General features: G+C 52.0%; 10 protein-coding genes across 10 annotated transcripts; 5 read left to right on the plus strand and 5 right to left on the minus strand.

Annotated features, from left to right (window-relative positions):
• Nucleotides 1-1,150: 1,150 nt before the first annotated feature.
• On the plus strand, nt 1,151-2,534 carry ACET3X_003516 (uncharacterized protein; the record flags this gene model as incomplete). The annotated part of the gene is made up of 2 exons (XM_069448800.1): nt 1,151-2,270; nt 2,326-2,534. The coding sequence occupies 2 exons, from the start codon at nt 1,151-1,153 to the stop codon at nt 2,532-2,534; spliced, it is 1,329 nt and encodes a 442-aa protein (XP_069310063.1).
• Nucleotides 2,535-2,622: 88 nt separating this feature from the next.
• On the minus strand, nt 2,623-5,918 carry ACET3X_003517 (uncharacterized protein). The gene is made up of 4 exons (XM_069448801.1): nt 5,658-5,918; nt 4,559-5,583; nt 3,561-4,507; nt 2,623-3,511 (listed from the first exon to the last, which is right to left on the minus strand). The coding sequence occupies exons 2-4, from the start codon at nt 5,066-5,068 to the stop codon at nt 2,773-2,775; spliced, it is 2,196 nt and encodes a 731-aa protein (XP_069310064.1). The 5' UTR covers nt 5,069-5,583; nt 5,658-5,918; the 3' UTR covers nt 2,623-2,772.
• Nucleotides 5,919-7,350: 1,432 nt separating this feature from the next.
• Nucleotides 7,351-8,927, plus strand: ACET3X_003518 (uncharacterized protein; the record flags this gene model as incomplete). Its single annotated transcript, XM_069448802.1, has 5 exons — nt 7,351-7,773; nt 7,834-7,969; nt 8,020-8,140; nt 8,189-8,528; nt 8,580-8,927. 5 exons carry the CDS (start codon nt 7,351-7,353, stop codon nt 8,925-8,927), a joined length of 1,368 nt encoding a protein of 455 aa, XP_069310065.1.
• Nucleotides 8,928-9,568: 641 nt separating this feature from the next.
• On the plus strand, nt 9,569-10,564 carry ACET3X_003519 (uncharacterized protein; the record flags this gene model as incomplete). Its single annotated transcript, XM_069448804.1, has 1 exon — nt 9,569-10,564. The coding sequence occupies one exon, from the start codon at nt 9,569-9,571 to the stop codon at nt 10,562-10,564; it is 996 nt and encodes a 331-aa protein (XP_069310066.1).
• Nucleotides 10,565-11,695: 1,131 nt separating this feature from the next.
• On the plus strand, nt 11,696-13,144 carry ACET3X_003520 (uncharacterized protein). Its single transcript, XM_069448805.1, has one exon. It carries the CDS (start codon nt 12,247-12,249, stop codon nt 12,943-12,945), a length of 699 nt encoding a protein of 232 aa, XP_069310067.1. The 5' UTR covers nt 11,696-12,246; the 3' UTR covers nt 12,946-13,144.
• A 108-nt stretch (nt 13,145-13,252) lies between these two features.
• On the minus strand, nt 13,253-14,798 carry ACET3X_003521 (uncharacterized protein; the record flags this gene model as incomplete). The annotated part of the gene is made up of 2 exons (XM_069448806.1): nt 13,253-13,608; nt 13,679-14,798. The coding sequence occupies 2 exons, from the start codon at nt 14,796-14,798 to the stop codon at nt 13,253-13,255; spliced, it is 1,476 nt and encodes a 491-aa protein (XP_069310068.1).
• Nucleotides 14,799-15,107: 309 nt separating this feature from the next.
• On the minus strand, nt 15,108-19,967 carry ACET3X_003522 (uncharacterized protein; the record flags this gene model as incomplete). Its single annotated transcript, XM_069448807.1, has 1 exon — nt 15,108-19,967. The coding sequence occupies one exon, from the start codon at nt 19,965-19,967 to the stop codon at nt 15,108-15,110; it is 4,860 nt and encodes a 1,619-aa protein (XP_069310069.1).
• Nucleotides 19,968-20,363: 396 nt separating this feature from the next.
• Nucleotides 20,364-22,763, plus strand: ACET3X_003523 (uncharacterized protein; the record flags this gene model as incomplete). The annotated part of the gene is made up of 1 exon (XM_069448808.1): nt 20,364-22,763. The coding sequence occupies one exon, from the start codon at nt 20,364-20,366 to the stop codon at nt 22,761-22,763; it is 2,400 nt and encodes a 799-aa protein (XP_069310070.1).
• Nucleotides 22,764-23,283: 520 nt separating this feature from the next.
• ACET3X_003524 (uncharacterized protein) lies at nt 23,284-24,291 on the minus strand (the record flags this gene model as incomplete). The annotated part of the gene is made up of 4 exons (XM_069448809.1): nt 23,284-23,494; nt 23,551-24,011; nt 24,111-24,178; nt 24,267-24,291. The coding sequence occupies 4 exons, from the start codon at nt 24,289-24,291 to the stop codon at nt 23,284-23,286; spliced, it is 765 nt and encodes a 254-aa protein (XP_069310071.1).
• Nucleotides 24,292-24,679: 388 nt separating this feature from the next.
• ACET3X_003525 (uncharacterized protein) lies at nt 24,680-26,905 on the minus strand. The gene is made up of 4 exons (XM_069448810.1): nt 26,683-26,905; nt 26,076-26,561; nt 25,330-26,026; nt 24,680-25,279 (listed from the first exon to the last, which is right to left on the minus strand). The coding sequence occupies exons 1-4, from the start codon at nt 26,767-26,769 to the stop codon at nt 25,071-25,073; spliced, it is 1,479 nt and encodes a 492-aa protein (XP_069310072.1). The 5' UTR covers nt 26,770-26,905; the 3' UTR covers nt 24,680-25,070.
• Nucleotides 26,906-27,147: the final 242 nt, after the last annotated feature.

Consider the following 27,147-nt stretch of genomic DNA (forward strand, 5'->3'; position numbering starts at 1 on the left):
GTCACGTATCCTTATCTAATGTCTACCTCGTAGAGAATAATGACAAGTCAGAATGGTACATCACTGAGTCTGCATCCGGCATCTTCAACCGTGTTTAAGAACACTGCACAAACAATCACGTCACTCTCTCTCTCTCATTCCAAGCCACACCAGCTCGTCTTCTTCCTCAATGTCCTGGCAAGCCAGACACACCAATGAAAAAGCTTATTGGAACACAGCGACCAAGCACCGTGAGACCCGCCCCTCCTCGCGACGTCCGATGACTCTCATCCAGGCGATACCGAGCAATGCGTCCACTGCTGGTGAGTCTCTCTTCCAAGCGGGAAATGTAAAAGAGTTCTAAAGAAGTAGGTTGTGGATTGTAAGAGGGAGGCAGGATCGGCTGTTTATATAGACAGCAGGAGGCTGTCGCTTCGCCCGCACGTGATCGGAAGAACTGGAGGGCCGGATATCTGTGCTCACGCCCGGGGCCCGTGGTTCTGCCGGCGGCGATGGGGTACGTGCGGGACAAGGTGAAGGTGGGAAGTGAAAGGCGGGAGTGGTGGGGTGAGGTCAGAGGGCTTGCAGTGATTGTGAATGGCTAGCGGTTTGGCGGGGCTTGGGGCACTGCCTGGTTGGTGAATTTTGTGCTCGCAATTGAAGCCGTCAGACTCACATGTTCCTACCTAGGGAACAATGGATCAAGTCATCTTGATAGAACATGAAACACACCAGAGGGCCCATCAGACGGGCGTATCCTCGTCATGCCAGCATAAGGTTTTTCGTTTTCGGCATGCATAGGTTTTCTATCAAGACTTTTGATCAATGTCGTACCTAGCTAAGTCAAATCGATCACCACCTGGGCACCCGTGGACGTCAACTCAAAGGCGCGGCAGCGGAACCAACCTGTTGGCTACGAGGCTTCTGAAACATATGGCTGATAATCTGGCTCACATTGATATTTCTTACCGTGAAGCGCCTTGTATTGCGGATTAGGTCTCATGCGGCTATTCAATTGATTCGCGTTTCAACGCTCACTTCACCGACAGAGTTTTTCTTCCATACCGAAAACCTTTCTTGAATTTCACTACACCATTCAAACACCACACTGAACCTCTTTTGCGGCCAAACTTGCTCGTGAATCCAATCCTAAGCATAGCTTGCTAACAACATGGATAGCAAAGCAGTCGTCACCACAGGACAGCATCTCACAGGCCCGAAAACCGACAGCCCGGTCGGCACCACAGCTATGAATGGCCGCCTCACCATCATCTACAAGGACGTCAAACCGCTTGTCCCAGGTCGTAAGACCGTCTTCAACCTCTCCGCCGAGTTACGAAACAAAATCTACGGCCTCGCCCTCGACAAGGACTACCAGCGTGTGCCTTTGAACCGGTACCACCTCAACAAACCTGACCTTTTCGTCTCCCTCTTACAGACATGCTCGCGAGTCTACCAGGAAGCGCGAAGCTACATGGCCGACAACCAAGTCGTGTATATTCCTGTCATGGCCGGAATCCGCTTCGACTACGGCGGCGAGCTGAAGGAAGACTACGGCTTGAGCAGGGAGACTACAGACACCATCGCAGCCTCACTGATGGACTTCATGAAAGTTCACTTTCACCTGCACATCGATATCTTGACACGCACAAACCTACAGGTCTACACAACGCGGTATGGTCCCGGCGCTCGCCGATACCAGGTGGATGCTCTCATTGACGGCAACGGAGAAGAGTACAACCCCTCCACCTTGCTCGACGCCCTCCACGAAGCCATCAAGCAATACAAGCCACATTCATGGGACCTGTACATGAAACACGGGCTGGGAAAACGTCGTTCAATCGTGCACTTGGACCATCTACTGTCGCTTTGGCCCAAACTCTCCGACGACCATGCTTGCCTACCCATTGCCGCTCTGCAAGACCTCGTCGACCTGCTCGCCAAAGACACCATGACAGACTGGCAGATCCGTTACTACGTCCCGACCGGTCAAGCTGGCGTGGAGACGAGCTATGGAAACACTACAGATGCAGACGGTGAAGAGGGTATGCCTGAGTTGATCCGAGACGCTGAACTTGCGCAGCTGCGTCGCTATGCGGCTATGCACGGTCAAGGCCACATCACCGTCGTAGCGGAGGTGTACGGCGACAACACCGGCTGGGAGCTTGGCGATGAGTTGCATAGTGTCACTAGGCACCGCAGCCCAGTCACTGAGTTCTGGCCCAACCTGGATTTCGATCCTTCCGAGTACGAGTTTTCGCTTGGTAACCACTATCAGAAGCGTCATCGTGGTAAGTGATACATCTTTCCGCTTTTTTTTTGTGCTCGTGCTGATCAATAATGCAGCACACATGGTGTTCGCACACTTCGATGACGAGGTCTTGGAAGCTATGGAAAAGGACCGCGGGCGACGAGTGCGGTGGATGAACGAGTTGCAGAGGAGGGACGACGAGGCTGAGGCGGAGCGGGTACAGAAGGAGAAAGAAGAAAAGGAAGCTCAGACTGAGATGGAGCGTCTTGAGGCTCGCTTCGGCGACATGCCGGCTCTTGGATAGTTGGGAGGATTGGACGAGGTGGCGTAACTGTGTTGAACCAACAGGGGTACACATCATGATGAACGTGTGGACTTGGTAACTATCAGGATGGCAGCAGTGTTGACCTGTAATATCGGTTGAAGACGATCTGTTGATCATCCATCATATGACCAGGCCTGCACACTAGAGTTTCTATAGAAACGGATCGCTGATTCAAATGTCTGTACTGCGTAGTTCAGAAAGTTGCTCTTGCTAATCTCTAATACCCCAACTTCGCCGCCCTCTCCTTCCCAAGGATATCCGCGAGACTGACCAACTTGAAGCTCGCTTCTGTCGCTGTACCACCTTCGATCAGCTCGTTAGCATCATCATGCGTGACGAATAGTCCGTTCGGAAAATCCGCATTCAGCGCATTACCGACAGCAGTACATCCATCTGTGTTGCTAACGTGATCGATACCCTTCTCTTTGTTGTCGACGACGGTGAACGTTTCGACGTATTTGTGAGGCGGTGCGCGCTCGTAGATCAAATATGCTGAGATACCTTGCGAGGACACGATGATGTAGCCATCTGGACCTGACTTGGCTGGCACAAGGGTGATGCCTTCAACATCCGCATGAAGACCGCTCGCGTCGCCTACTTGAGCAATTTGAACACCTGTGTTGGAGCCAGTAGGTTCAGCTTCGTAGCGCCAGATGCCAAGTGGTTCTTCGCCGATGAAGAGATAGCCAGCGCCTTCATCAGCAACACAGCCTTCGACTTGGCCGCCTGAGCCGCCTTGGAATTGGCGGACGAGGGTGGTCTGCAAGGTACCGTTGGTGGTGGCGCTGAGTTCGTACTGGAGATACTGAGCTTCCTTGTTGTTGACAAAGAGGTACTCTTTGCCAGAGATTGGAGAACGGTAATTGCAGGAGCCGTAGGGCTCATACTCATCAGGCAGTGTTTGTTTACCGCCCGAGATTTCGCTAAGGTAGCCCGTGCCATTGACTTCAACAAGGCTGATGGTGCGTTAGCATATGTTCGGGAAGCTTCCAGAACGCCACTAACCACATGGTGTTGTCACCGCGACACGCCGCGAATGCGAGATCGACCTTTCGAGTACCAAGAGTGAAGTTGTAGATGACGTCGACATTGTTTGGCTCCTCAGCAGTCAGGTGCTGTAGAAGCTTCCCTTGCAGGTCGAAAAGACCGAAACCTTCGCCCTCTGCAGACTTGGTCGTCGTAATGATCTTGCTTTGGTCAGGCCTAGTGAGATGTATCCAAATTGCAGGATCATCGCCGTCACCGCCGTTGGCCTCGGTCTCGTATTTTGCCTTGACTGCAACGAACGAGCAGTCTGGACCAGTCCACCTGCTTTTGCACTTGCAGACATTTGGGCCGACACAACTACCATGGCCTGAACAATTCTTTGCACAGGTCGACTTGGAGCAGTCGCCGCCACTAAAGCCGGCAAAACAAGAACAGTTCTTTTCGGAGTAGAAGCCGTTGTTGGAACACTTCTTAGAGATGGAGCTTTCGCACTTCTTGCAAGCCTTGTTCGCGGGGCTGTATTGGGTGTTTGGCTCGATGCTCAAGGCATCGAGCGCCCCGTCAAGGGAACCTAAAGCCACACCAGTGTCATCTTCACCCTCGAAAGCAAATGCGAACGCGCCAGATGGGTAACCAGCCACCGAAGATTGGAGTATGGCAAGTGAACCCTGGATAGAGAGTTCGGAAATGCCGCTCAATTCGATGCTTCCCTTTTGCTTGATACCAGAGTCGTACACATCAATGACGTGGTCGTGGGCTACGAACAGGTAGTCAGCCGACGCACTGTAGTAGGCCGCAAGTCCTGCTACGTCGATGTCCTCAATCACAGTTTTGATATTCGGTGCTTGGATAGATTCGGATGCCTGGAACGAGTACAGCGGTCTGTCCTCGGCCGAAAAATATATTTGGCCATCGGTGAACGCGGCACATGTCTCGCCTTCGATAGCAACAGGGAATGTCTGAACCTATGACTTTGTCAATACTCATGTTTCGCTAGGCCCAAGAAACAGCCATACCTCCAGAATGTCGACCTGCTTTTTGTTATAGCGGACTAATAACTGTACAACCATTTTCTTCCCGAAAAGGAAGATGTAGCTCTCTCCACTCTTCTGGCTGCGCCATACGCACGCGGTGCTCCAATCTCCCAGCTGCTTCTTGTCGTTGCTTTGGACTTGCTTCCCGTTCTTAGCATCGAAGACCCTAATCAGCGAATCGGGTGCTGGGATGTTGACGATCAGGTCCTGGCCGTCGACGTTGTGGACAGCCACGGCAATCTTCGAGCGGCCGGTTTTTTTATGCCACTTTTCAGTAAAGCTCGAGGTATTGGAGACTGAGAACGTCCGGAAGCCACCGTCGGCGGCACTTCCATCATTGACAACCAGTAGAGGCGATTTTCCGTAGATAAAGTCGGTATTATCGCCCTCGAAACCTGTAGCAGCTGGGACAAGCGTAACATTCGCGTTCTGAGCTGCGACGAACGAAAAGATCACACTTGCCCATGCGAGGCATCTAGTGAGGCTCTTCATTATATGGGAGATGTCGCCGGGATTGATGAAAGCGACCTATTCTCAGATCCATGGCGATGGTGGGCATCTTATACCCGGACAGGGCTACATGTGATGGGCTGAACCCAGACTTTCGGCCAATCCTTGGAAATATGCAGTACACGGTCGCCATCTCTCCTCGGGGGTCTCTATATTTCGAGGAAAAGTCCGCAAAAAACGTCTTTAGGGGCGCGATGCATGGTGTGCCTGCTGCTTTGGGTTAGACCCACGTGAGTCGGTAGCCAATAACAATGGCCACTATGGAAACGTGAGACGGCTGGTGATTATTCGTTGCCACAATCGGCATGGAGAAAAGGCAGAAGGATGGAGACATGGTGTGGTCTTTACAACGCAACCATGTGTACAGAATTGTGGTGACATGCTGGGCTTGAGTCGAGGGCGTAGGGAGGCATCGCAAAGAAACCGCAGCCGTCACCCGCTCGTACTAATATTCGTCTGCAGATGTCCAGCCATCTGGGGTTGCAGTGGATTTGGCTCTGATGCGTCCGAGGTCAGGCTTCATGTCCGGATATGGTCAAATACTCCCGTAGCCGGTGATTCGAGAACGTACTCCAGAAGCAACGTCTGTTCGTTCGTCGAAGCTGTCGGATGATTGTGACGTTCAACTGTTATGGTAGACATGCGCACTAGAGCTGGTCTGCTGCTGACAACGCTCGACGCCAAATGAAGGTTGTTCAGAAGCTCCCCGGCATGTGCGAAATTGCTCGTCTTCGGCCTGCTGTTATAGACCCATCACGCGCATACCTTGATACATACGTGCACCAGATATCAAGGATCTGAACTGCTGAAATCGGCCATGATTGCGAAATAGATGGTCTATGAAAGGGATTTGTAGTGGGAAGAGGCGATGACAATGAGAACGATGACGCCACGGGGCGCGCCAAGGCGGCCATGGCGCATCACCCACCACGCGACGGCTGGCCATTGCTCCTACACAGTACACAACGCGACAACCTACTACGGCTGAAGCTTGACAGTGGGACACATACGAACTCTGTAGCAGTCATGTAGCAGCCGGCTTACCTTTGTTGCAGCCCTCTCCCTCTGGTTGGACGCGCCGTAGCCCACCTCGCGATGAACGACCTCAGCACGAACCCACTATACATCCTCTCACGACTCCACTCCGCGCATACACATTATGAATCCGGCCCAAATCATAGAATGCGATAGATATGCTTTTTGCCTCCTGGTCACGACCGCGATCGGCCTGTCTGTACAGCTTATGGTCATCCCTTCTTCGTGCGCGACAGCAACGATAATATGCCCCACCAGGGCCGACGGTAGCATACGCCGATACTCAGAAAGCATTGCGTAGCGTGCTGTTCTTGGTTACGAACACGGCCAAATACCTGTGATCGGATAGTGCTATGGTTGGCCATCAGATCAGCTGTCATATCGAACACTGGAGTCCAAGCTCTCGGCACTTTAAGTCTTTCTCCGTATGGCAACGCGGCACTTGGTTGGCTTCAGATTGCATTCCAAAATGACGGAGAAACCAGGTTGGAGGCTGGATCTCATACTGAAGCCGTTCAGATACCAAAGTATGACATGGTCTGAATGGCAACGAGCGGACACTGGACCCGCCAATGAGATTATTGGGATGAATTACAACAGTCACAGTTCATCTACGACCCCGCGTTTCACCCATCGAGGTGTGCGCCAGACAGCCTGTCCACCTTGTCCGTTTCATACATTTAAATTACTGCGAGCAAGATCCAAGGCTACAAATAATCCGGGGAAGACACCAAAAATGCTAAGCAATCATTCCGCTCTTAACACGAGGAAACACTACCTTTGATTCGTCTGTCGCACACCAACCCCGCACCCGACTTTTAGCGCCACGGCTGTTGACCCCATGTACGAAAGTGCGGGATCTTGGCTTCACTGCAACGACCACACAGATTGTCTGTCGCCGAGACGGCAGTCATTTCAGCAGCTTTCTTGAAACCCGGCTATGCGACAATGAAACTGCGTGACTGTGTTCGTCGATGACCTTCTAGCTCCCAAGGCGGATAGAAAGTCTATCATTCCGTTAGAAGCATATCGCATGATCGGCTCTTCATATTGAATGAGATCATGTTTGGCCATCTAGAGACTGGGCAATATGCAATCTGTATCTTGCGCACTCGAGGGCGGATAGGGTTGATGCTGTACACGGACATATAAGTTGACAGCATCGCGTTGTCCAGGCATGGTGTAACATCCCAAATCATCTATTGTGCTTCAAATCTCTTCTCCTCATCATGTTGTCAACTTCTGCTGTCGCGGTAATTCTAGCTTTTTGCGCTAATCGCGCATCTGGCTGGGTCATCGGCAAAGAACAGACAGAGACCCATCCGAAGATGACCTGGCAGCGCTGCACAGGTAAAGGCGGTAGTAGCTGTACGAATGTCAACGGAGAAATCGTCATCGACGCCAACTGGCGCTGGCTCCATTCCGTTGGAGGCTACACCAATTGCTTCGACGGAAACGAGTGGAACACCACTGCGTGTCCAGACAACGCAGCCTGTACCAAGAACTGTGCCATTGAGGGCTCAGACTACCGTGGCACATACGGCATCACGACTTCGGGAAACTCTCTTACACTCAAGTTCATCACCAAGGGCCAGTACTCCACGAACATTGGAGCACGCACTTATCTCATGAAGGATGCAAACAATTACGAGGTAAGAAAACAACTCAAGGATCATGTTGACAATATACTGATCTGATCTCTCGCAACACAGATGTTCAACCTCATTGGGAACGAATTCACCTTCGATGTGGATCTCTCGCAGCTGCCATGCGGCCTCAACGGAGCCTTGTACTTCGTATCCATGCCGCAGAAGGGCCATGGAACCCCGGGCGCCAAGTACGGAACTGGTAGGTCATCTTGTTATTACCGTTATAGGCTAGAGTCTAAATAACTTCAGGGTATTGCGACGCTCAGTGTGCTCGAGACCTAAAATACATTGATGGGCAGGCCAACGCAGAAGGTTGGCAAGCATCCCAATCCGACCCTAACGCCGGCATTGGCAAGAAGGGTGCATGCTGGTAAGCGAGTTTGTCTGTTTAGCCTATCCCTAGTCTAACGCAGTCCAGCACCGAGATGGATATCTGGGAGGCGAACTCCATTTCCACGGCTCTGACCCCGCATTCTTGTCAGCCCGAGGGCTACAATGTCTGTGTAGATGATAAATGCGGCGGAACGTACTCGCTTGATCGCTATGCTGGCACCTGCGATGCGAACGGTTGTGACTTCAACCCATACCGTGTGGGTGTGAAGGACTTCTATGGCAAGGGCAAATCCGGAGTGGATACGTCCAAGAAGATGACAGTGGTCACGCAATTCTTGGGGTCGGGCCAACTCACTGAGATCAAGCGCTTCTATGTGCAGAACGGCAAGGTCATTAGCAACCCTGAACCGACGATTCCTGGCATGGTATGTGCTCACCCTTGAAGTTCTGCAAGACACGTTCTGATCATCTACTAGAAAGGCAATTCCATCACCCAGGAATGGTGCAACACACAGAAAGAAGTTTTCCAGGAAGAGATCTACCCCTTCAACGAGTTCGGCGGCATGGCATCTATGGGTAGGGGTATGAACTTGGGCATGGTACTCGTCATGAGTCTCTGGGATGACCACTACGCCAACATGCTCTGGCTGGACAGCAGCTACCCGACGGACCAGGATCCGGCGAAGCCTGGTATTGCTCGCGGCGAGTGTGCCACTAGCAGCGGTGTGCCAGCCGAGGTCGAGAGCTCCAACCCCAACGCGCAGGTGGTCTTCTCGAACATCAAATTTGGCCCCATCGGAAGTACCTTTGCGCAACCTGCGTAAGTCTGATGATGCATCTGATGACAACCCGTAGCCGCTGCTAGTGCCCCTCCTTCGTCCGTGTTCCACAGCACTACTGGTTGCCGCTTATACATTAAACCTGCCACGGTCATGTCATTCACTTAGTCGCAGTTAGAACAAAGACCAAGTCATCACTTTCCACCTTTTGCTGTAGGGTTGGTCTTGTATTTGCATCTCTGAGGTCAGGAACGTGATTGCCACCTGGAAGAGTTGCGCCTCCAGTAGCTTCAGTAATCATGGTTGCACCGTCATGTCGCGATGTACAGATACTCTTACTGAAATGCATACTAGGAAGCCGACTCTTTTGAGAACTTGCGTGATTTTACAGGCATGCGCTTCGTGTATTACCATTCGCACGATCGCGATGCCATAGTATGGTCGTATCCACCTTAACCAATGTTTCAAGACAACCAAAAGAATACAAGCGGGCCATAAATTCCGCAAGATCAAAAAAATTAGATTTTTCAATCACCTAAACTTCTCTGCATCACGAAACATCGATCGGTCGGGTGCGACAAGCAATCTCAACTCGCCGACGAACACGCTTTGTTGCAACACCTCGAATTATGGACCATAGCGTGGCCCTGGTCCAGCAGTTCCCAGACAGGCCTCGACAATCGAACATGCCTCCTTATCATCCAACAGAATACGCCTCGCAAACTCCGTTGGACATTCCAGAGCTCGCCGGAATGATTCTGAGCCACTTGTCAGATATTCGCGATCTGCTCCATTTCCGCGAGACCTCAAGGTTCTTTAAGTTCCTGGTCGACACTACATCTAGCATTCAACGCCGCTTGTGGAAGCTTCCATCCCCTGTTGAGGAAGGCGAGAACCCGCATTCTTTGGATCCGACAGAGGTTCGAGATTTGTTTTCCATTGAGCCTAGTAAATTCCATCTCATCGAGGCCTTTAGTTCCACAGAATGGAACTTCTTTGATGCGATCGAAGGCGGAGTAGACGTGGACATCGCTGTAACGACGCGGAACCAGCGATGCCTTCAACTATGGATGCAGATGGACCCCTGGGTAATTTTGACGCATGATATCATCCGGCAGATACCGCCATACGTATGCAGGAACTGCTATCAAGCTCACGTTCCCTTCGACTCCGCCACCTTACATCATATTCTCCGCTTCTTGCCCAACCATAACATTTGTGGCCAAGGCTCCGGCTCGGATCTGCTGTTGCATGTCATCTTCGGCCACGAGTTCGGACCAGACCCAATTATGAATCCCGCACTGGATGAATCTTTCGCGGTTGGCTTTCATCGGTCGACTTTATTCCGTATCGCGTCGCTTGCACGAGCTGTGAACGACGCCCAACGGATTGCAGAGCAATGCGACCTCCTCCAGGACTACTTTACATCACCAATGTGCACGAGGCTCATCATGATGCATAACGAGACTCCGACTCTGTCTGTAAATGGAAGTGACGTGGACGTCATTGTATTGCGCACTGAGCATGGACTAAAATTAGGCAAGGTTCTATCTCAACTTCTCGAGCTGTGTCAGCGCAGCTTTCACCATTATCGCACAAAGATCGGTGCGATCTCAAACTACAAGATCTTCATGCTATACGAGGAGACACGAGAGAAGTTTCCGATTCTGCTGAAGAGCTAGGCAGCTGACTTGTTATATGGTTGGTTGGAGTGGCGCACATGTCTAGATTGGATACAAAGCAAAACCGCACTTGCAATCTGCCTTTCCCACGCCATAATAGACCTGTATTCTTAGTCGATCCTGTGCGTTTGTTTGGGACACTTGGATGTGTTTTCGCACAGGCTGAACAAGTATACGTTCAGGACTGTTTGGAGGCTGGACGTCACAACTGCAAACATGAGCGTCCGTCGCATACGTAGTCCCTGCGATATATTCTCCTCATCTGGCTACGAATAATCTCCAATCTTTTTTCTCCTACTCACTTTTGCGCAGCATAAATTTCACCTCCTGACCTTGTCTTTGCAATACAAGTTCTTCATCACAAGCCAGCAAACGCTGCAACACTGATCAGAGATGCTTGAAAACCATGTGGAAGATGTTTCGCAGTGCTGGTTTCCTTGTCCATGCGACGATTTGGAGGAAGATCAATGTGATTGTTGCGTGTAGAAGTTGCGTCAGAAATTCGATCGTTGAAAGAGTTGAATGAGGCCGGATAGTACTTGGATTACGTATAACTTTCGAGATTTGGGATAAGATGAAGGTGAATGAGTGTTGACATTGATGAGTTCGTTATACGGAGGCGACGAAAAGTCTGTGGCTCCTAAAGTCTTGGGCTACCTGCGTACAACTTGAATAGCACAGATACTCTGAATCAATCGAGGTAGTGCAGGTGCGGCAACAGCACCGGCCATATATGGATTTCACGGCCCAGTTCCTCTCATCCTTGACAAAAATGATGCTAATAAGTCCGAGATTTTCAAGAAAGAAGTGGTGTGGTTGGAAAAGGGTCATTTCAGGGGACTAGCCCTGTTTCGGAAACTAGGGCGTGGTAGTGCTTAGCGCTTGCACATGCTACAGCAAGGCTACGCGTGGAGATTTAGTAGGCATCTACTGGTGCGGCTCAGTGGAATCGTTTGTACTGCCGGGCACGGTCGGGAAGTGCCAGCACATCTCGTGACGACATGCCCGGGTTTCAGAGGTCGCATGATCGGACGACTCATCAAGATTGGCCAGCACGCAGCTGGTAGCAGAAACGAGGTACTGACCGCTATTATCACTCTGAATCTCCTGATTCCAGCCTCTACTCCTCACCAAACACTGCTTTCGAGAACCTGAAGGTATACCGGCTTGAATCCTTTGTCCATGTCGAGAACTTGAGGTGCATCGTCCGTTCTGCCCCGCCTCCCCGCCCCCTCGGCTGTGGCGCCCGTCTTATCGCTTATCGCGACACTTCCTCGTCTCCAGTGCGTCATTTGCTCCTTCGCGTCGACACGCCTCAAAGGGAGGATAGACCTCCTTGGTGAGCGCCTTGTCCGCCCTGGGCTTAGAGACTAAGCGACTCGATTATCGTCGTCGACACGACGCGTCGTCACTTTTCTGTCCAATCCAGATCAACACACAGCGGGATCCTCAAGCATCAAAGAGACAGTCGGCAGCCCACAGCCCTATTGTGTCGATTTAACGTCATATCGCTCACTGATAACCTCTTTCTCTCATAGCGCCTGCCTTGGTCTGGTACAGTTGGGCTTGCGCTTGCGCTTGATCAATACTTCGCCGTAGACGCATCACGATACACTACTCTCTAATTCGGACCTAATCCAACTGACTTACGCCTTTCCGATAACCGAACCTTCTAGTACAATATGCCGAACTCACCAACGACGCCTTTTCCTCTATACCTCTTCCCCAGCCTGCCCTTCCGCCGGCGCCGAAGCTCGGCCATCAGCACCTCGACCGCCTCTACCTCTCCGTCCTCATCTCCACCGCAGCCAACCTCCTTTCTGACAACGCAACCAACCTCGAACTTACGCTGTCAGAAGTGTCTTGCCGATCTCATCCCCGCATCATCCATCATAAGCAAAGGGTTTACCGGACGTCACGGCCGCGCATACCTTGTAGAGCCGCCATCGACGTCGAGCATTTTAGCTGGCGGAGTTGTATCAGCGACGGGATGGAAGGAAGGCGATCTGCCAAACACATTGACACACAAGGCCCATGCTCGTCAGCTAGTGACAGGCGCCCATACCGTATCCGACATCAGCTGCCGTAGCTGTGGCAGCGTGTTGGGATGGAAGTATGTCGATGCGGCCGAGGACAGCCAGAAATACAAGGTTGGCAAGTTTATACTGGAGACAAAGAGGATAGTCAAGAGTGCAGAGTGGGATGAAAGTATAGATGAGGATTACAACGGCATGGTATCACACAAGAAAGACTCCGACATTGAGTTCGATTCTCAGGACGAGGACGAGTGTGAAGACCTCTTTAGCGGCATCTGGACACCTCAGCTTGCAGCCAAGAGGAGGAAGCGCCGTGTTTACGGTGGTGTTGACCTGTCGGCTTGATATCGACACTCCTATCACGTTTTCATGGCACGCATACTTTCCAGGCACTTTTACGACATATACCCTACACCTCTACACGAGATACGAACATATACCCAGGGAACGTTTAACACTCTCTTCACATTTTGATACCCAGGAATGGCGCATAGTTTTGGCGTAATGGCTTACTCTTGTCTAACGACTTCTCCATGTATCTAGCTTATGAACCATGATACACTATTACGATAACTTCATTGTCACCATTTGGATACAGTTGCAGATCTAATCATGTCATCGCGCCTCGTTGGGAGGATGGAGATTACCGTGCTCACAACTTCGAATCCGCACCATTCTCTTTCCTCGCCACCTTGGCCACTTGTCCTGAGCTTTCAGGATTCCATCCAGCAATTAAGTCTTCAACAACATTGATCTCATCTTGCCCCCAAACCAAGCCACCAACCGCCTCCCAGTCCCCGCTATTTCCCTGCCTCAGCACACGATACGTGGGCACACCACACAGCCCCAATTCCTTTGCCTCTGCCGTAGCGGCTCGTAACTTGGCTTTGGCTGCAGGCTCGTTCGCGCGAGCAACGAGATCAGCGCCGTTGAATCCGCCTTGGTCAAGAACCGTGCCGAGTACAGTATCGTTGGACACGTTCTGGTTGCGGGACCAACATGCTTCAACTATACTTCATTAGCCTAATTCATGATTCATGCTGAGCGCTCAGAAGATGAAACGAAATGTACGACTTACACAATAGGTTTGTAGTTTGCGGCTCCACAAGGGCGACCCGCAACAGAGTCGGTGTCCGAATGGGAAAGATTTCTGCCCATTGAAACTTGAATCCTCTTCTACCATCCTGCGCGCTTATAGCGTTCCAATACTGGGTCCAATCTGCGTGATCTTGTCTCGTCCACAGCGCTTTCGCCGGACTCATCCCCATCTCGGCCATTTCTGGCGCACCAATCTGTCGGAACAAGATGCCCAAGAGAAACGGCTTCATAACAATTTCCAAGTCCTTGCCAAATGTTGTCTTCAGCCGTTCCAGTTGCGTGTACCCCAGAAACGCCCACGGACTGCTGAAATCGAACCAGAATTCCAGTTTCACCCGGCCATGGGGCTTATTGCTAGGTACACAGCGCGGCATCAGGCTCTTGAGTGCCGGTACATGTCTCCACGGGTGTCCAGATGGCGATGCTGATGACGATGATGACAGGGAGAGCAATGTCGCTTCAACGAAATGCATACGATCCTGACCCCAGAAAAACCGTCCTCGCTTTTCTTCACCATTCCTGTTCGTCCATACAGCATCCGGGATCCAGAACCCAGGGACACCAAAAGCACCTCTTTGGATCGCTTCGGTGGTAGCAGTTTCGAGCTCATTTCTCGCATCGATATCATTGAAAGATTCTTCTCCCACGTTTTCGATGCCACATTCTCTTGCAATCTGAAGGATGGTCGCATTGGAATTCACGTCCTTGCCTTCCACCCAATACGCTTGGAACAGCCTTTCTGTCAATATCCTCCTCTTCTCCTGGTCTTTTACACAGTACAACAACCGTAGTGCATTCACTGTTTTACGAGGATGCTGGGGTGGCGGATTATACCGAATGTTGTATCTGCGCAATGTGCGTTGCATGCTCTGCGCTGCAACGGCTTTCTTGGCTGCGTTGAAGACATCGGATGCTGAGCCATCGGCGCCCTGGGGTGCGGCAACTGTGCGGTAGATGGCGCCTAGGAGAACGGGTTTGTAGATCAGGGTAGCATGAGTGCGGTGGGCTAGTGTTTGCACGCGTGTTGAGGCTATGTAGGCAAAGGGACAGGATATGTCGTAGTTGTATTCTAGGATGGGTTGGGCATTGCTTGGCGGCATGGTGGGTGAGAATTTGGATATATAGGTAAGATTTAGACTTTGTATCATAAAGCAAAGGAGCGATGGTCAGCACAAGCAAAACAACAGGGGGAAACTTTGTATAGGCGTGAGCGGCTGACAAGTATTATCTCGGCATCGGTATACTTTAGCGTGGGTGTGGGGTAAAGGCAGGCACAGCCGAGGTACATTTGATTTACCAGAACACTTACAACTTCGGCCATGGCCAAGGTCAACAACATGCGTTCATCGTCTAGGGTGTCTATTTTACATAACAGCTAGAGTCTGTCATCTCTAGTCCATCTCTTCCATCTATGCGTAATTGAAGCTGGTTCTGCAGAGCGGGCAGCTCGAGCTGTCGCTACTCTTAAACCACTTGAATAGACAGACTCCATGGAACAGATTCTTGCAAGTGTGACACTTCTTGTCAGGCAACTTGCGATCCGACCCAACGATACTGTAGCAGATGGCGCATTCGCTCTGGCCCTTGAGCGCTCCATCGACGTTCCTCTTGAATGTGGTCAGCGCGTCGATTAGGCTGCCGTTGAAAATTGTAATAGCTCCCAGGGAAGTTCTCAGCCAAGATTGCCATTTCTGCTCATTAACAGCGACGCGGTTCAGGCCTTCTATATGGGCGTTTGCGAGAGGAAAAGCGGGCGGCAAAGAGATTCGCATCGCCATGGTTTGTTCATCGACGACATAGGATGCGGTGATTTCGCGCGCGCGGTTGACCACTTTGACCGCGAAGGCCGAGTCGGGCTCAGCTGCGGCTTGCTCCTCCGACCATGTGTTGACTTCGTCGAGGGTGGCAACGATCACAGGCGGCGAAACATATCTCTCCGTCCATGGCTCGAGCGCAACGACTATGGCACGTGATTTGCAGCTCTTGAACCAGGTCTTTGTCAGGGATGGTACGTCGCGCAGACACAAGAAGTACAGGTGTGTTAACAGCCATTGCAAATCACGCTTGGGTGGTTCAACATCCGCTTCATACGTCGTGATGTCAAGCTTGGACACATCGACTGGCTTGTTGTGGGCATGGCCAAGGAAGTCGAACATGAAGTCGAGCAGGCCGGGGAGGTACTCACCCTCCCGGATATGCTCAACATAGTCATTCTTGACCTTGAAAGAAGCGTGCTCTAGGTGATCGAAGACCAGCAACCAGCTCAGTAGATAACCTCGCAATGGCAAGGGTACACTGCGTTCAAAGTTGGCATCGGCAAATGCCGCGACCGTGGGTGCATCGATGATCAATGACAGTAATTCCTCGGGCAATCGGGCAGTGGTCTTTTCCAATGCTGCATCAATGGATACTTGCTCCTGGGCCGCAGGAATCTGCTTGTGCAGGATGTCGAAGGCAGTCTGCTGAACCGGCTGAGACTCCACGTACAGAAGAGGGAAAAGTTCCTCAGTGGACTCCAAATGTTTGAGGGACACCTTAGAGATCTGACGCGCTAGCACATCGTTGACCATCTTCAGAGGCTGATGGAACTCATCTGGGAAGTGTTGCGAATGCTTCAAGATGTTGATGAGCCCATCGGCAACAGCTTGCTCGTTCTCCTTCCATGCATCCAGAAGATCGTCGTTTGGTTCTTCGGCTTGGGTCAAAGTTCGCAGTTGTGCATAGAGCTTCAACGATGCGTGTACGAGGGGAATCGGGCTATCCATACTAGACTCGTTCGCCTCCAACTCTTTTGTGGCCGACCAAATCGTCGCAAGTGCACTTAGAATACCCACCCAGTGCTCACCGTACATTTCACCAATCAGTGGAACCAATACTGATAGTGCGCGGCACAACTCTGCCTTGGTAGGGCGGGTAACTGTGTCTTCTTGCAGCCACGGGATGACATGCTGGATAAAGCGCATCAGGCGAGGACCGGCGATGCTCTCCAAGATACCTTCCTGACTCATGACACTGTTCAGCAACACAAGCTGCTGCAGTGCCTCCTGCGACCTATGCTGGACATCAAGGCCTGTCAGATCGGCGACAATCTCGTTACACATTCTCTCGCAAGCCTTTGCATACGACAAGGGCTCTTTGAAAGCATTCAGAAACGCAAGGAGTTGGAGGACGTTTTTCGAACTTCGTGTGGTTTTGAGCGTTTCCTGAAGTTGGGCGGTTTGTGAATTTCTCCAGCTAGCAATCTCGATAGCATCGGCGATCAAGACAGCATACGTTCGGGCGTGGTAGTATGCTGGAGAGGTTGAACCAGCGTCTATGCTAGATAGGAGTGTAGTCGCCCAGGACAACAGCGAAGCGTTATCATTGTCCTTCGACCACGTTGCAACAAGACTTTTTAGCTCGTGTGTGACAAAAGTGTGGGCATCTGACATAAAGGTCGTCGCCTCAGCTTCAATATCTGTATTGTATTGTGCCCAGAAGCCATTTGCGCCAGCAAGCCCGAGGTTGTCGTCTGCGAGCTGTACGGAAATTGCACTGTTGCGAAGATAGGCAGCTCGAAGCGCAGAAGGAACCTTGTCAACCGAGAACAGATCTGGGTCTTTGAAAAGTCTCGTCACATACTGCGTAATCCGGTATGCAGGAGAATAGCCGTCAGCATCGCGAGACATAGTTCTGATCTTAGAAAGCGATTGGCCATCCTTTACGAGATACACGGCGCCCCCGAGAGGGTTTGTGATGGCCAAAGAAGACTTTGGTGCAGCGTTGAGGAATGGTTCAAGAGCTGCATTCCAGTCTTCGATATTGGGGAACACAAGGGAAATTTCTTCCCAGTCACCACCGGTCTTGATTGACTGCTTTGCCAAGTCGACCAAGGTTTCAACTGAGACGGATGTCGGGATAGCGTCTCGCAGCCCCTGCTGGATGAGATTGTATATTGATTGCTTAGAGTCAGAGCCAGATGACAGCACGGTTTGGATCGAAGCATTAACTGTTTTGGCGCTCTGCGCCACCTCATCATCTGGAGATTCCGAAGCTAAGAGTAGAGCTTGTAGAAGGCCAGAACCCCGTGAACTAGCGACAAATTCTCGTAGTAATTTTGGGTTAGATTTGACAATTTGGCGAAGACCTTGCAATGAATAGGGAGCCTGGTGTGATATCGAGAGCGTTTCCGTCATGTAAGCGAGTACTTCATCCGTTGTTTCGGGAGCAAGTATCCGCGCTGGTGACTGGAGCATGCGACTGAATGAATCCCATTCGGCAGAGCCCTCGACAGCATCGCGTACGTTCTTAGTTATGTACTTTTGTAATTCAGGATCCGATGTTGCCAGGTCAAATGAAGTTGGTATTCTCGATGAGGTGAGGATTGCTTCAAGCGCCTTGGTCTTCGCTGGAGAGTCTGCGTCCCTGAGAACGGTTTTGAGAGACGAGCTCCATGCATCCTTGAAAAATGCGCAGTCCGACTTGGTGTATAGTATGTCAATCAGGTAGGAAGACGAGGGCGACAACACCAGCGCCGGAAGATCCTGTTGTACGAACTGCTCCAGATCTTCCTCAGCTTTGGTAGACGATATCATGCTTGGATTGCGCTTTAGTACAGCCGCAATTGCACCTGCTGCGCCATACGGCTTTCCATTTCTGTTCTTGACAACTTCAAGAGCTTCTGCTACTATCGACGAGCACGCCTGGGATAAGATTGATCGCAACGACTCCAAAGTCTCGAGGGCAAGGGCTTGGTCTTGTATTGTCGCATATCGTGTGGCGTGTTGGATGACGCTCGTCTGGGACTTCTCGTAGTCCTTTGACTGCTCTGGGGCCGAGGTCTTGATAGTATCAATCAACTGCTGTGAGAAGGTAGGCCATCGCTGTTCAAGCACAGTATTCATTCCGTCAATCGCTAGTACCTTGGATATTAGGCTTGACGCGTTGGATGGCACTGCCCAGTCTGATGTCTCCAACGACGGGCGGAGATACTGTGTGATGATGGGCAACACCATTTCTTCGAGGAGCTTGGTTTTTTCATCGCTACCCAGCTGCTGGGTGAGCTGACCAGCGATTTCGAGGTAGGCTTTGAAGCCTGCTTCGTGATTATACTTTGGCTCGTCCTTGCGAATGATGCCACCATGCAGGGCGTTGAGCAGCTCTGCGGAATCGGCACTGGATTGCGGTAGGATGTCCTTCGGTATAATCCTTAGAAGCTCAGGCATCCGTGCCCATGTGTCGCGAGGTCCCAGTTGTGAGCCCTTCTTCAAGAACTGCCGTAGACGCCTGTCGACCCCAGTCTTGCTCTTGTAGTTGTCTGTCCATACCGAGGGATGTTTGGAAGTGAGTAATGTGAGGGATTCGACATAATCGTCGACAGAAGCAGTCTGATCGGAGTTCAAGGCCTCGGCTAGGTAGGCTTTGCTCAATATGTCGAGATGATCCTGGACAGCAATATCCTCCTTGGTGAGACATGTTCTGAGGAGACGGTGCACTGAGCGCCGTATGCCAGCGTCGTTGTATGAGGCGAACTGCCAAAGCTTCTTATCCCCAATGAGCGACTCGTAATCAGCCTGGTACTTGGACAGCTCCTCGGGCTGAAGATTATTGAGCAAACTACCCAGCAAGGATATGCATGCAGAGATGACGCGGCTGTATTTTGCTTCGGCGTCGTCTTTGCTGACTACGCGTTCGTCACTCAGAGTCGCCGTGCTCTCCTTGTCTATTGCATCGCGACAATACTCTAGTATGGGTTGTTGGTAGACCTTCCGGATGCTCTGTAGCTTTTCCGGTGTGTTGAAGACGTGTCTGAGGGAGGTCTGCGTCGCGTCGACTACGGACCGGTCGCTGTCGTAGAGACCGCAGAGCCAGGCTGCGACGCTCTTGGGCATGTGTTTTGCTATCCGCTTGCCGGCGGATACGGCGAACTGGCCGTGAACGAGGTGGGCATTCTGGCGAACGGCTTTGGCATTGTCGATCGAGGTTCGTGGGTAGATCTTGATCCATGCCTCCAGCAGGCCCTCTTCCACTGGCTCCTGCAGCGACGATATATATGACTGTATGTCTTCCAGCGCCTTCGCCTTGGTGGTGCTGTCCTTTTTGGATAGGTTTCGGAAGTAGACGACGACGTTGGGGTCTGAGATGGCGGACAGGTCTGGGGGCTCCGTCACGTAGGACAGGGGCGACGTGCTCGCGCTGAATGCCGCTGAAGCACTGCCGAAAGCGCCGAAGGAAGATGTCGTGGCCGCCCGCGCACTGCTCGCCTGCGCCTTTGCTGTACGCTTTGACATGGCGGGGCTGCGTGACTGCACAATGTCGCTGGGCGTGTCGGATGGGTAAGGAGCAGGAACAGGGAGCGCTCGTAACAATGGGACGAATCAGGGCCAGCTGCAGCTACGGAATACACACGCAAGAAACACAGTGTCGCATGCACTTCACCATGGCATTGCAGAGGTTTGCGGATTACGCGAAATCTGCGGCTCTGCTTGATGACGGCACCAGTTGTGGGTAGGCGGTACATGGTGGGGCGTGCCGGCATCCATGCAAATACGCTAGAGTCATTTGGTAGTAGCGCGTCGCGTCAACCTGGCACGTCGTCTGGGAGGCATTTGTCAAGCTCGTCTGAACTTTGCCTCCATCACCTCCCCTCCCTCACAACTAAACCGCACGGGCGGTGGATCATCAACATGAAATTCTTCATCGATACCCTCCCAGTGCTTTTCCCGTATCCGAGGGTATATCCAGAGCAATATGCCTACATGTGCGACCTCAAGCGCACTCTGGACCAGGGCGGCCACTGTGTTCTCGAGATGCCTTCGGGCACGGGTAAAACCGTGTCTCTCTTATCGCTCATCGTCGCTTACCAACAGCACTACCCTGAAAAACGGAAACTGATTTACTGTTCGCGTACCATGTCCGAGATCGAAAAGGCTTTGGCTGAGTTGAAGGCGCTGATGAAATACCGTACTTCTGAGCTGGGCTACGAGGAACAGTTTCGAGGCCTTGGGTTGACCAGTCGCAAAAACCTTTGCCTACATCCGTCCGTCAAGCGAGAGAAGAGTGGAACTGTAGTAGACGCCAGATGCCGCAGCTTGACAGCAGGCTTCGTCAAGGAAAAGAAAGAGCGAGGCGAGGACGTCGAGCTCTGTGTGTATCATGAGAACCTGGATCTGCTAGAGCCCCACAATCTCATACCGCCAGGTGTATGGACCTTCGATGGCATACTGAAGTATGGTGAACAGCAGAAGCAGTGTCCTTACTTCACAGCCCGGCGAATGATGCCTTACTGCGACGTCATCATCTACTCGTATCATTACCTACTAGATCCAAAGATCGCTGATAGAGTATCAAAAGAGCTTTCCAAAGACTGCATCGTCGTCTTCGACGAAGCTCACAACATCGACAACGTATGCATCGAATCTCTGAGCATCGACCTTACTCAGGATGTATTGCGGAAAGCTACCAAGGGCGTCAACAACCTCGATCGCAAAATCACAGACATGAAGAGCAGTGACGCAGCAAAGTTGCAAAGCGAATATGCAAAACTTGTCGAGGGCCTCCGAGCCGCCGACGAAGCACGAAACGAAGACGCCTTTATGGCTAACCCAGCATTACCGGACGATCTCCTTACAGAGGCCGTACCCGGTAACATACGGCGAGCTGAACACTTTGTTGCCTTCCTCAAGCGCTTTATCGAGTACCTCAAGACGCGTATGAAGGTTCTCAATGTGGTTGCAGACACGCCGCCGGAATTCCTGAAGCATCTGAAGGACCTTACTTTTATTGAAAGGAAACCACTCCGTTTCTGCGCCGAGCGTCTAACGTCACTTGTCCGAACTCTGGAACTCACAAACATTGAAGACTACCAACCCCTCCAAGAAGTCGCCACCTTCGCTACACTAGTAGCTACCTACGAGACCGGATTCCTCTTGATCATGGAACCTTTCGAATCAGCAACAGCTACCGTCCCAAACCCAGTACTGCACCTCACTTGTCTGGACGCCGCAATAGCCATCAAGCCCGTCTTTGAACGCTTCTACTCCGTCATCGTCACCTCTGGAACCCTGTCTCCTCTTGACATGTACCCACGCATGCTCAACTTCAACACTGTGGTCCAAGAATCTTTCACCATGACGCTGACACGAAAGTCTTTCTTGCCCATGATCGTCGATCGAGGCAATGACCAGAACCAAGTTACCTCGCAGTTCGAACATCGCAACGACTTGCAGGTTCAGCGAAACTTTGGCAACCTGCTCATCGAGTTCTGCAAGCTGACTCCAGATGGCGTCGTCGTATTCTTCCCGTCATATCTTTACATGGAGAGCATCATCTCTGCATGGCAGGGCATGGAGATCCTAGACACAGTCTGGAAGTACAAGCTCATTCTTGTCGAAACTCCCGATGCACAAGAAACCGCCCTCGCTCTAGAAACCTTCCGCACCGCTTGCAACAACGGTCGCGGTGCTGTCCTATTCTGTGTCGCGCGAGGAAAAGTAAGTGAAGGAATCGATTTTGATCATCACTACGGCCGCGCTGTGTTGTGTATGGGCGTACCCTACCAGTACACCGAGTCGAGGATCTTGAAAGCCCGCCTAGAATTCCTTCGAGAAACCTACCGCATCAGAGAAGCAGACTTCCTCTCCTTCGACGCCATGCGCCACGCAGCCCAATGTCTCGGTCGTGTCATCCGCGGTAAAGATGACTACGGAATCATGGTGTTGGCAGACAAGCGCTTCAACAAGAAACAAACCCAACTCCCCAAGTGGATCCAGCAAGGCCTCGACGCCAAGAGCACGAAGCTGTCCATCGATCAAGCTGTTGGTGCAGCCAAGGCGTTCTTGAAGGCTATGAGTGTGCCGTGGAGCCGCGCGGAACAAGAAGGTCATTCGTCGTGGTCGCTGGAGGATCTTGAAGCCCATCAGCGGAAGAAGGAGGCTCATGGTATCAGTGGCACGGACAACCCGGCTATGCGCGCACTAGAAGGTAGAGCTGAAGTTGAGCGCATGGAGGTCGATGAAGTGGATGAGTTTGGGGGCACGGCAGACGTTGATGCGGAGATGGCTGATTTGGCCAATATCGACGGATAGAACTCCGGAGCTGTTGCACCACTCAAAAGAAATATGGACTTTATGCGCGGTGGTATTAGTGATATTCCCAGGTAGTTGAGATTGCACTTGGGTTCGATCATGTAGTTGGCTACGCGTCGGAGGTGGACCAGTATGACCATGGATATGGTAAATAGACAAGCAAGGCACCCGCTGTATCGCAGTCTTGACCATTGTTGCATCCATAACAAATGACGCGTTGGTCTGCTTTTGCTTGCGAGCTACACCAGACACAGGCTTCTCACCAGGGACCCATAGCATACGCAGACGTAATCAAAACACATTTACTGGATTCATGTATCGACCGTTAAGCGGAGAACACCCTACTAGGAAACTACGTACAATAGATTAGCGACCGGACTCCTTCCGTGCTACTTCAAAATAAGGATGAACGCCTCTATCCGCTATGCACAACTACCCAAGAAAAGAGAAACTCGGACTTTATGCTGTGTTGTAACGACAGACACCAAGAACCCTAATCATGCCTCGATCCGCTCAACATCTATATTTCCATGTCCATGAACAGCCACTTCTTGCTTGTCAACTCCTCGCCCTGGCTGAACTCATCGAGCGTTGTAAGACCGAACCCGATCCAGCCCAAATCCTTGGTCAGGTTGTTGAGGGCGGCTTGATCGGCGTGGCGGTCGATGCAAAGAACGAGACGGTTGCAGGAGAAGTGATCGACTTCGCAGAGTTCGAGGAGGGCCATGAGTCTATGACGTGTTAGTACAGCGATATCGGGAAAAAGCAATTTATATCCACAACTCACCCAGCCTTGAGGTCTCCATTGATGACGGATTCATCGAAGAAGACGAACATGGCCCTTTCGTCCTCCTTTTCAGCAACGAAACCCCGGAACCTAATCCCTCCAACGTAGTCCCACATTTCGATGTAGTCTGATATCGCACCCTTCTCCTCCCCGAATCGCACCATTTCAGGCAGATCCGATTCAGTTGAAGAGTCCGAGTAGCGACGTGCATCGATGCCGTAGTCATTAGTGATAGCGGTTGTTGCAGTCGTAGCGTCATAAGATGGCATACCCATCACTAGCGAGTTCTGGCGATGCTGGCTCCCCTCACCCAGGAATACAGATCGCAGTGTCTCGCAGAAGAGTCTCTCACACTCTCCCGTGATGGTGTATGCTGCCCCCCCTCTGCGCGCCTTTCCACCTCGAGTGGCGGACGCGTGTTTGGCGGCGAGGGGGGGACTTGAAGGGGGTGATGGTATTCCCTGCGAGAGTCAGTACCGTTCTCCGTATATTTGACAGGATACATGGCCCGTCTTCACTACAGGAGGAGGGTATGGGTTGAGGAATATGCGAGGACATACCGAGCTGACCTCAGGAACACCACCCAGCCCCGGAAGACGGGGTAGTGGAGTAATGAAAGCCCTGGAGGCTGGCGGTAGCGGCGTTCACCGAGTAGCAGCTAGCGCGGACATTGCTCGCGGACGAGTACGAATGAATGCTACTATTACTACTCATACTACTACTGCTTCGTTTCGACGCCATTGCTACAGTATTGCCACGGTTGATTTAGGAGTCGGTGTATGTTTGGTAATGGTCCAAGGACGATGATGCGTAAGCAAGGCTGTTGGCTGAGGTGATTGCGGTGTTATTTGTCGTTGGTGTAACAGAGGGCTTGAGTGCAGGTTGACGTTGAAGTTGGGCGAAGATGAAAGAGGAGTTGGGTTAAAGCGTTGTGGGGTCTTTAAGGCTCGTGCACGCAGATGGCGATGTGACTGGTGGGCCGCTAGCGCTAGAATCTTCGCAATTTCGGAAACCTCGGCTGCGCGTGAAGTCATAGCGACGGTCTTGAAAGGCATGGAAATGCAAAAGCCGGTCTTAATGGCCGGAACATGCACTTCAGTTAGAGTCATGTGAAGCCTGAGCGGACACCAGACATGTTACTTGGGGATCATGTATTACTACATATTCGAGATGTCAACCGGAACACCGTAGAACTTTTCAAAGTAGCTTCCTCAGCGAAATCTTGCTCTTTGGCAACATCGCCTCGCTATATCATTTATAGATGACCCGCTATAGGAAAAGACATTGGCGAAGAGGACTGAGAGATCCTTCCTCCTTGCACTCATCTATAGAAACAGCCCAGATTATGCAAGTCGGATATCTCAGACGACGCGCTTTGCAGTTGATACAGAGACGGAAAGGGAAACGGGAAGTGGCGCGAACGCACGCAGGCCAGTGGAGTCCTGCACAGGAGTGGAGTCCGATCCTGGTGGGGGCTGAGTGGACCCTTATTGCGCGCAGACAAGTACTGACAGCGGCATTTAACCGACGGAAATGCACTTGATGTCAAAGATCAAGTCAGAGTTGGGAGGGATGTCCGGGGGAGCACCCTTCTTGCCGTACGCCATCGCGGCAGGGATTGTGAGACGACGCTCACCGCCAGCAGTCATGCCAGCGACACCGACGTCCCAGCCCTTGATGACTTGACCCACACCGAGCTTGAAAGAGAATGGCTTGCCCTTCTTGTTGGCTATATGACTGTTAGTTTGAGGCAAGATACTATCCATGGAGGGAACTCACAATCGAAGACCTTGCCGTTCTTCAGCTTGCCAATGTAGCGCATCTCGACGCGGTCACCCTTCTTGGCGGCCTTGCCCTTACCCTCCTTCTTGTCGTCAACGATGACACCGCTGACATTACGAGGTCCCTTGGCGGCCTCCTTCTTTGCCTCTGGCTTGGCATCGACCTTGGGGGAGCCAGTTGGGCCCTGCTCAAGGTTCTTAGCGAACTGGACCTTCTTCTTGTCGCTGCTGGGGGTATCAACCTTCTCAGCCTTCTTCTCGGGCTCTGCGGCCTTGGCAACAGCCTGGCCGTCGTTCTTCTTCAGCTTCTTAGCTTCCTTCTTGCTGAGCTTGGCGTCGCCATTCGTCTTGCTGATCATGTCATCAAGAGTGGCATCTTCCTCGGCAGCCCGCTTCTTGTTCTTCTTGCCGGCGTCGACGAGCTTGGGCGCTTCCTCCTCGTCAGACTCAACCTCAGTGATCCTGGGGTCTTCCATGCCGTCGAGCTCGTCGTCCTCAGACTCCTCCAGCTCGTCGAGCTCGTCTTCGTCGGAGCCCATATCGTAGCCGAGGCCATCGTCCTCGTCATCCTCGTCCTCATCTTCCTCGGGGAAGACGAGATAGTTACCAGTAACGTAAACGTCGTGAGTACCACTGACCGCAAGGTAGACCTCTTCGCCTTGACGGACAGTGATGTCAAGAGGTTGCTGGTAGTGCTGCGCAAGTGTTAGTTAAGATTGCATAAAATATGATACTCAAGCATACCTTCTCAGGGTCGAGAGTGCAGAGAACAAGCTCCTCAGGCTCGTCATCGTCATCCTCGTCATCTTCGTCGTCCTCGTCGCTCAAATCGTCGTCAGTGACCTTGGCCTTACCCTTGGCCTTTCCCTTGCCGTTAGTCATGCCGTCAATGTCCATCTCGTCGGCCTCGAGCTCTTCTTGCAGCTTCTTGGTGAGTGCTGCCTGCTTGGCCTTCTTTGACCGGGCAGGGTCGCTGGGCCCACCGTTCTTCTCGTTCTCGCTGTCGTCGGAGTCGGACAGATCCGAATCGGCTTCAGGAAGCGCACCAGCAGCGCGCAGACGAGCGGCAATGGCCTCGATGTCGCCCTCTTCGTAGTCCTCGTCATCATCATCTTCGCTGTCATAGTCTGTGGGCACGCGGATGAGCTTCAGAGTCGCACGAGGGTGCTTGTGCTCATCGTCGATTTGGGGCTCAGCATCCGGGTCGATAGCGGCCATAGTGATGCGGAACTGGTCATGGTCAGAACGGCATTTTTTTTTATTTGCGAATGCGACAGAATTTTCGCTGAGAAAACCGGCGCAAAACTTTCGCATGTGCAGTCAAGCCACTCGGGACATCGAGAATACTCACAGTGACAGACTGGTCGACCGCAGCCAGGATGGGAATGCCTCCAGCTGGAATGCGACGTCCGTAGACGCCTACGGGAATGGACGACATCTTGAACACGGCCGTAAGTTCGTAACCGGAGAAGCTGATGGTCTTTGGGAGAGGAGGAAGTCGTCTGGAGAGTGTCTTTGCTCAGGTAATTGCACAGCTCGAGGTCAGCTGGTAGAGCAGGATAGTAGTGAAAAGCGAAGAACTCGAGAGCAGCGACTTGGAGAGGTAGAAAAAGTTCGCCAAGTCCTGCAGCTTTCTCTTAGCGTGTGTTCACCGCCGGCAGAACGCTCCACTTTGCGCTGCTAGCGTGACGTTATCGCGGTCCTCCAACGCGCCACGGCACGCGCCTTTCCTCACCAACACCAATATCGCCATGCCACAGCCGACATCCCCTCGCGACGCTCCATCATGACCCCGGCCCCGATGAACGCTCTCGAC

This window comes from Alternaria dauci, chromosome 2 (assembly GCF_042100115.1).
Source record: "Alternaria dauci strain A2016 chromosome 2, whole genome shotgun sequence".
NCBI classification, from domain to species: Eukaryota; Fungi; Ascomycota; class Dothideomycetes; order Pleosporales; family Pleosporaceae; genus Alternaria; species Alternaria dauci.

Coding starts and splice junctions, on each gene's coding strand:
- ACET3X_003517 (XM_069448801.1), bottom strand. CDS start 5,068: ATGAAGAGCCTCACTAGATGCCTCGCATGGGCAAGTGTGATCTTTTCG. Junction 4,508..4,558: donor AGCAGGTCGACATTCTGGAG/GTATGGCTGTTT, acceptor ACAAAGTCATAG/GTTCAGACATTCCCTGTTGC. Junction 3,512..3,560: donor CGCGGTGACAACACCATGTG/GTTAGTGGCGTT, acceptor ACGCACCATCAG/CCTTGTTGAAGTCAATGGCA.
- ACET3X_003520 (XM_069448805.1), top strand. CDS start 12,247: ATGCCGAACTCACCAACGACGCCTTTTCCTCTATACCTCTTCCCCAGC.
- ACET3X_003525 (XM_069448810.1), bottom strand. CDS start 26,769: ATGTCGTCCATTCCCGTAGGCGTCTACGGACGTCGCATTCCAGCTGGA. Junction 26,562..26,682: donor CGGTCGACCAGTCTGTCACT/GTGAGTATTCTC, acceptor GACCATGACCAG/TTCCGCATCACTATGGCCGC. Junction 26,027..26,075: donor GCACTCTCGACCCTGAGAAG/GTATGCTTGAGT, acceptor ACACTTGCGCAG/CACTACCAGCAACCTCTTGA.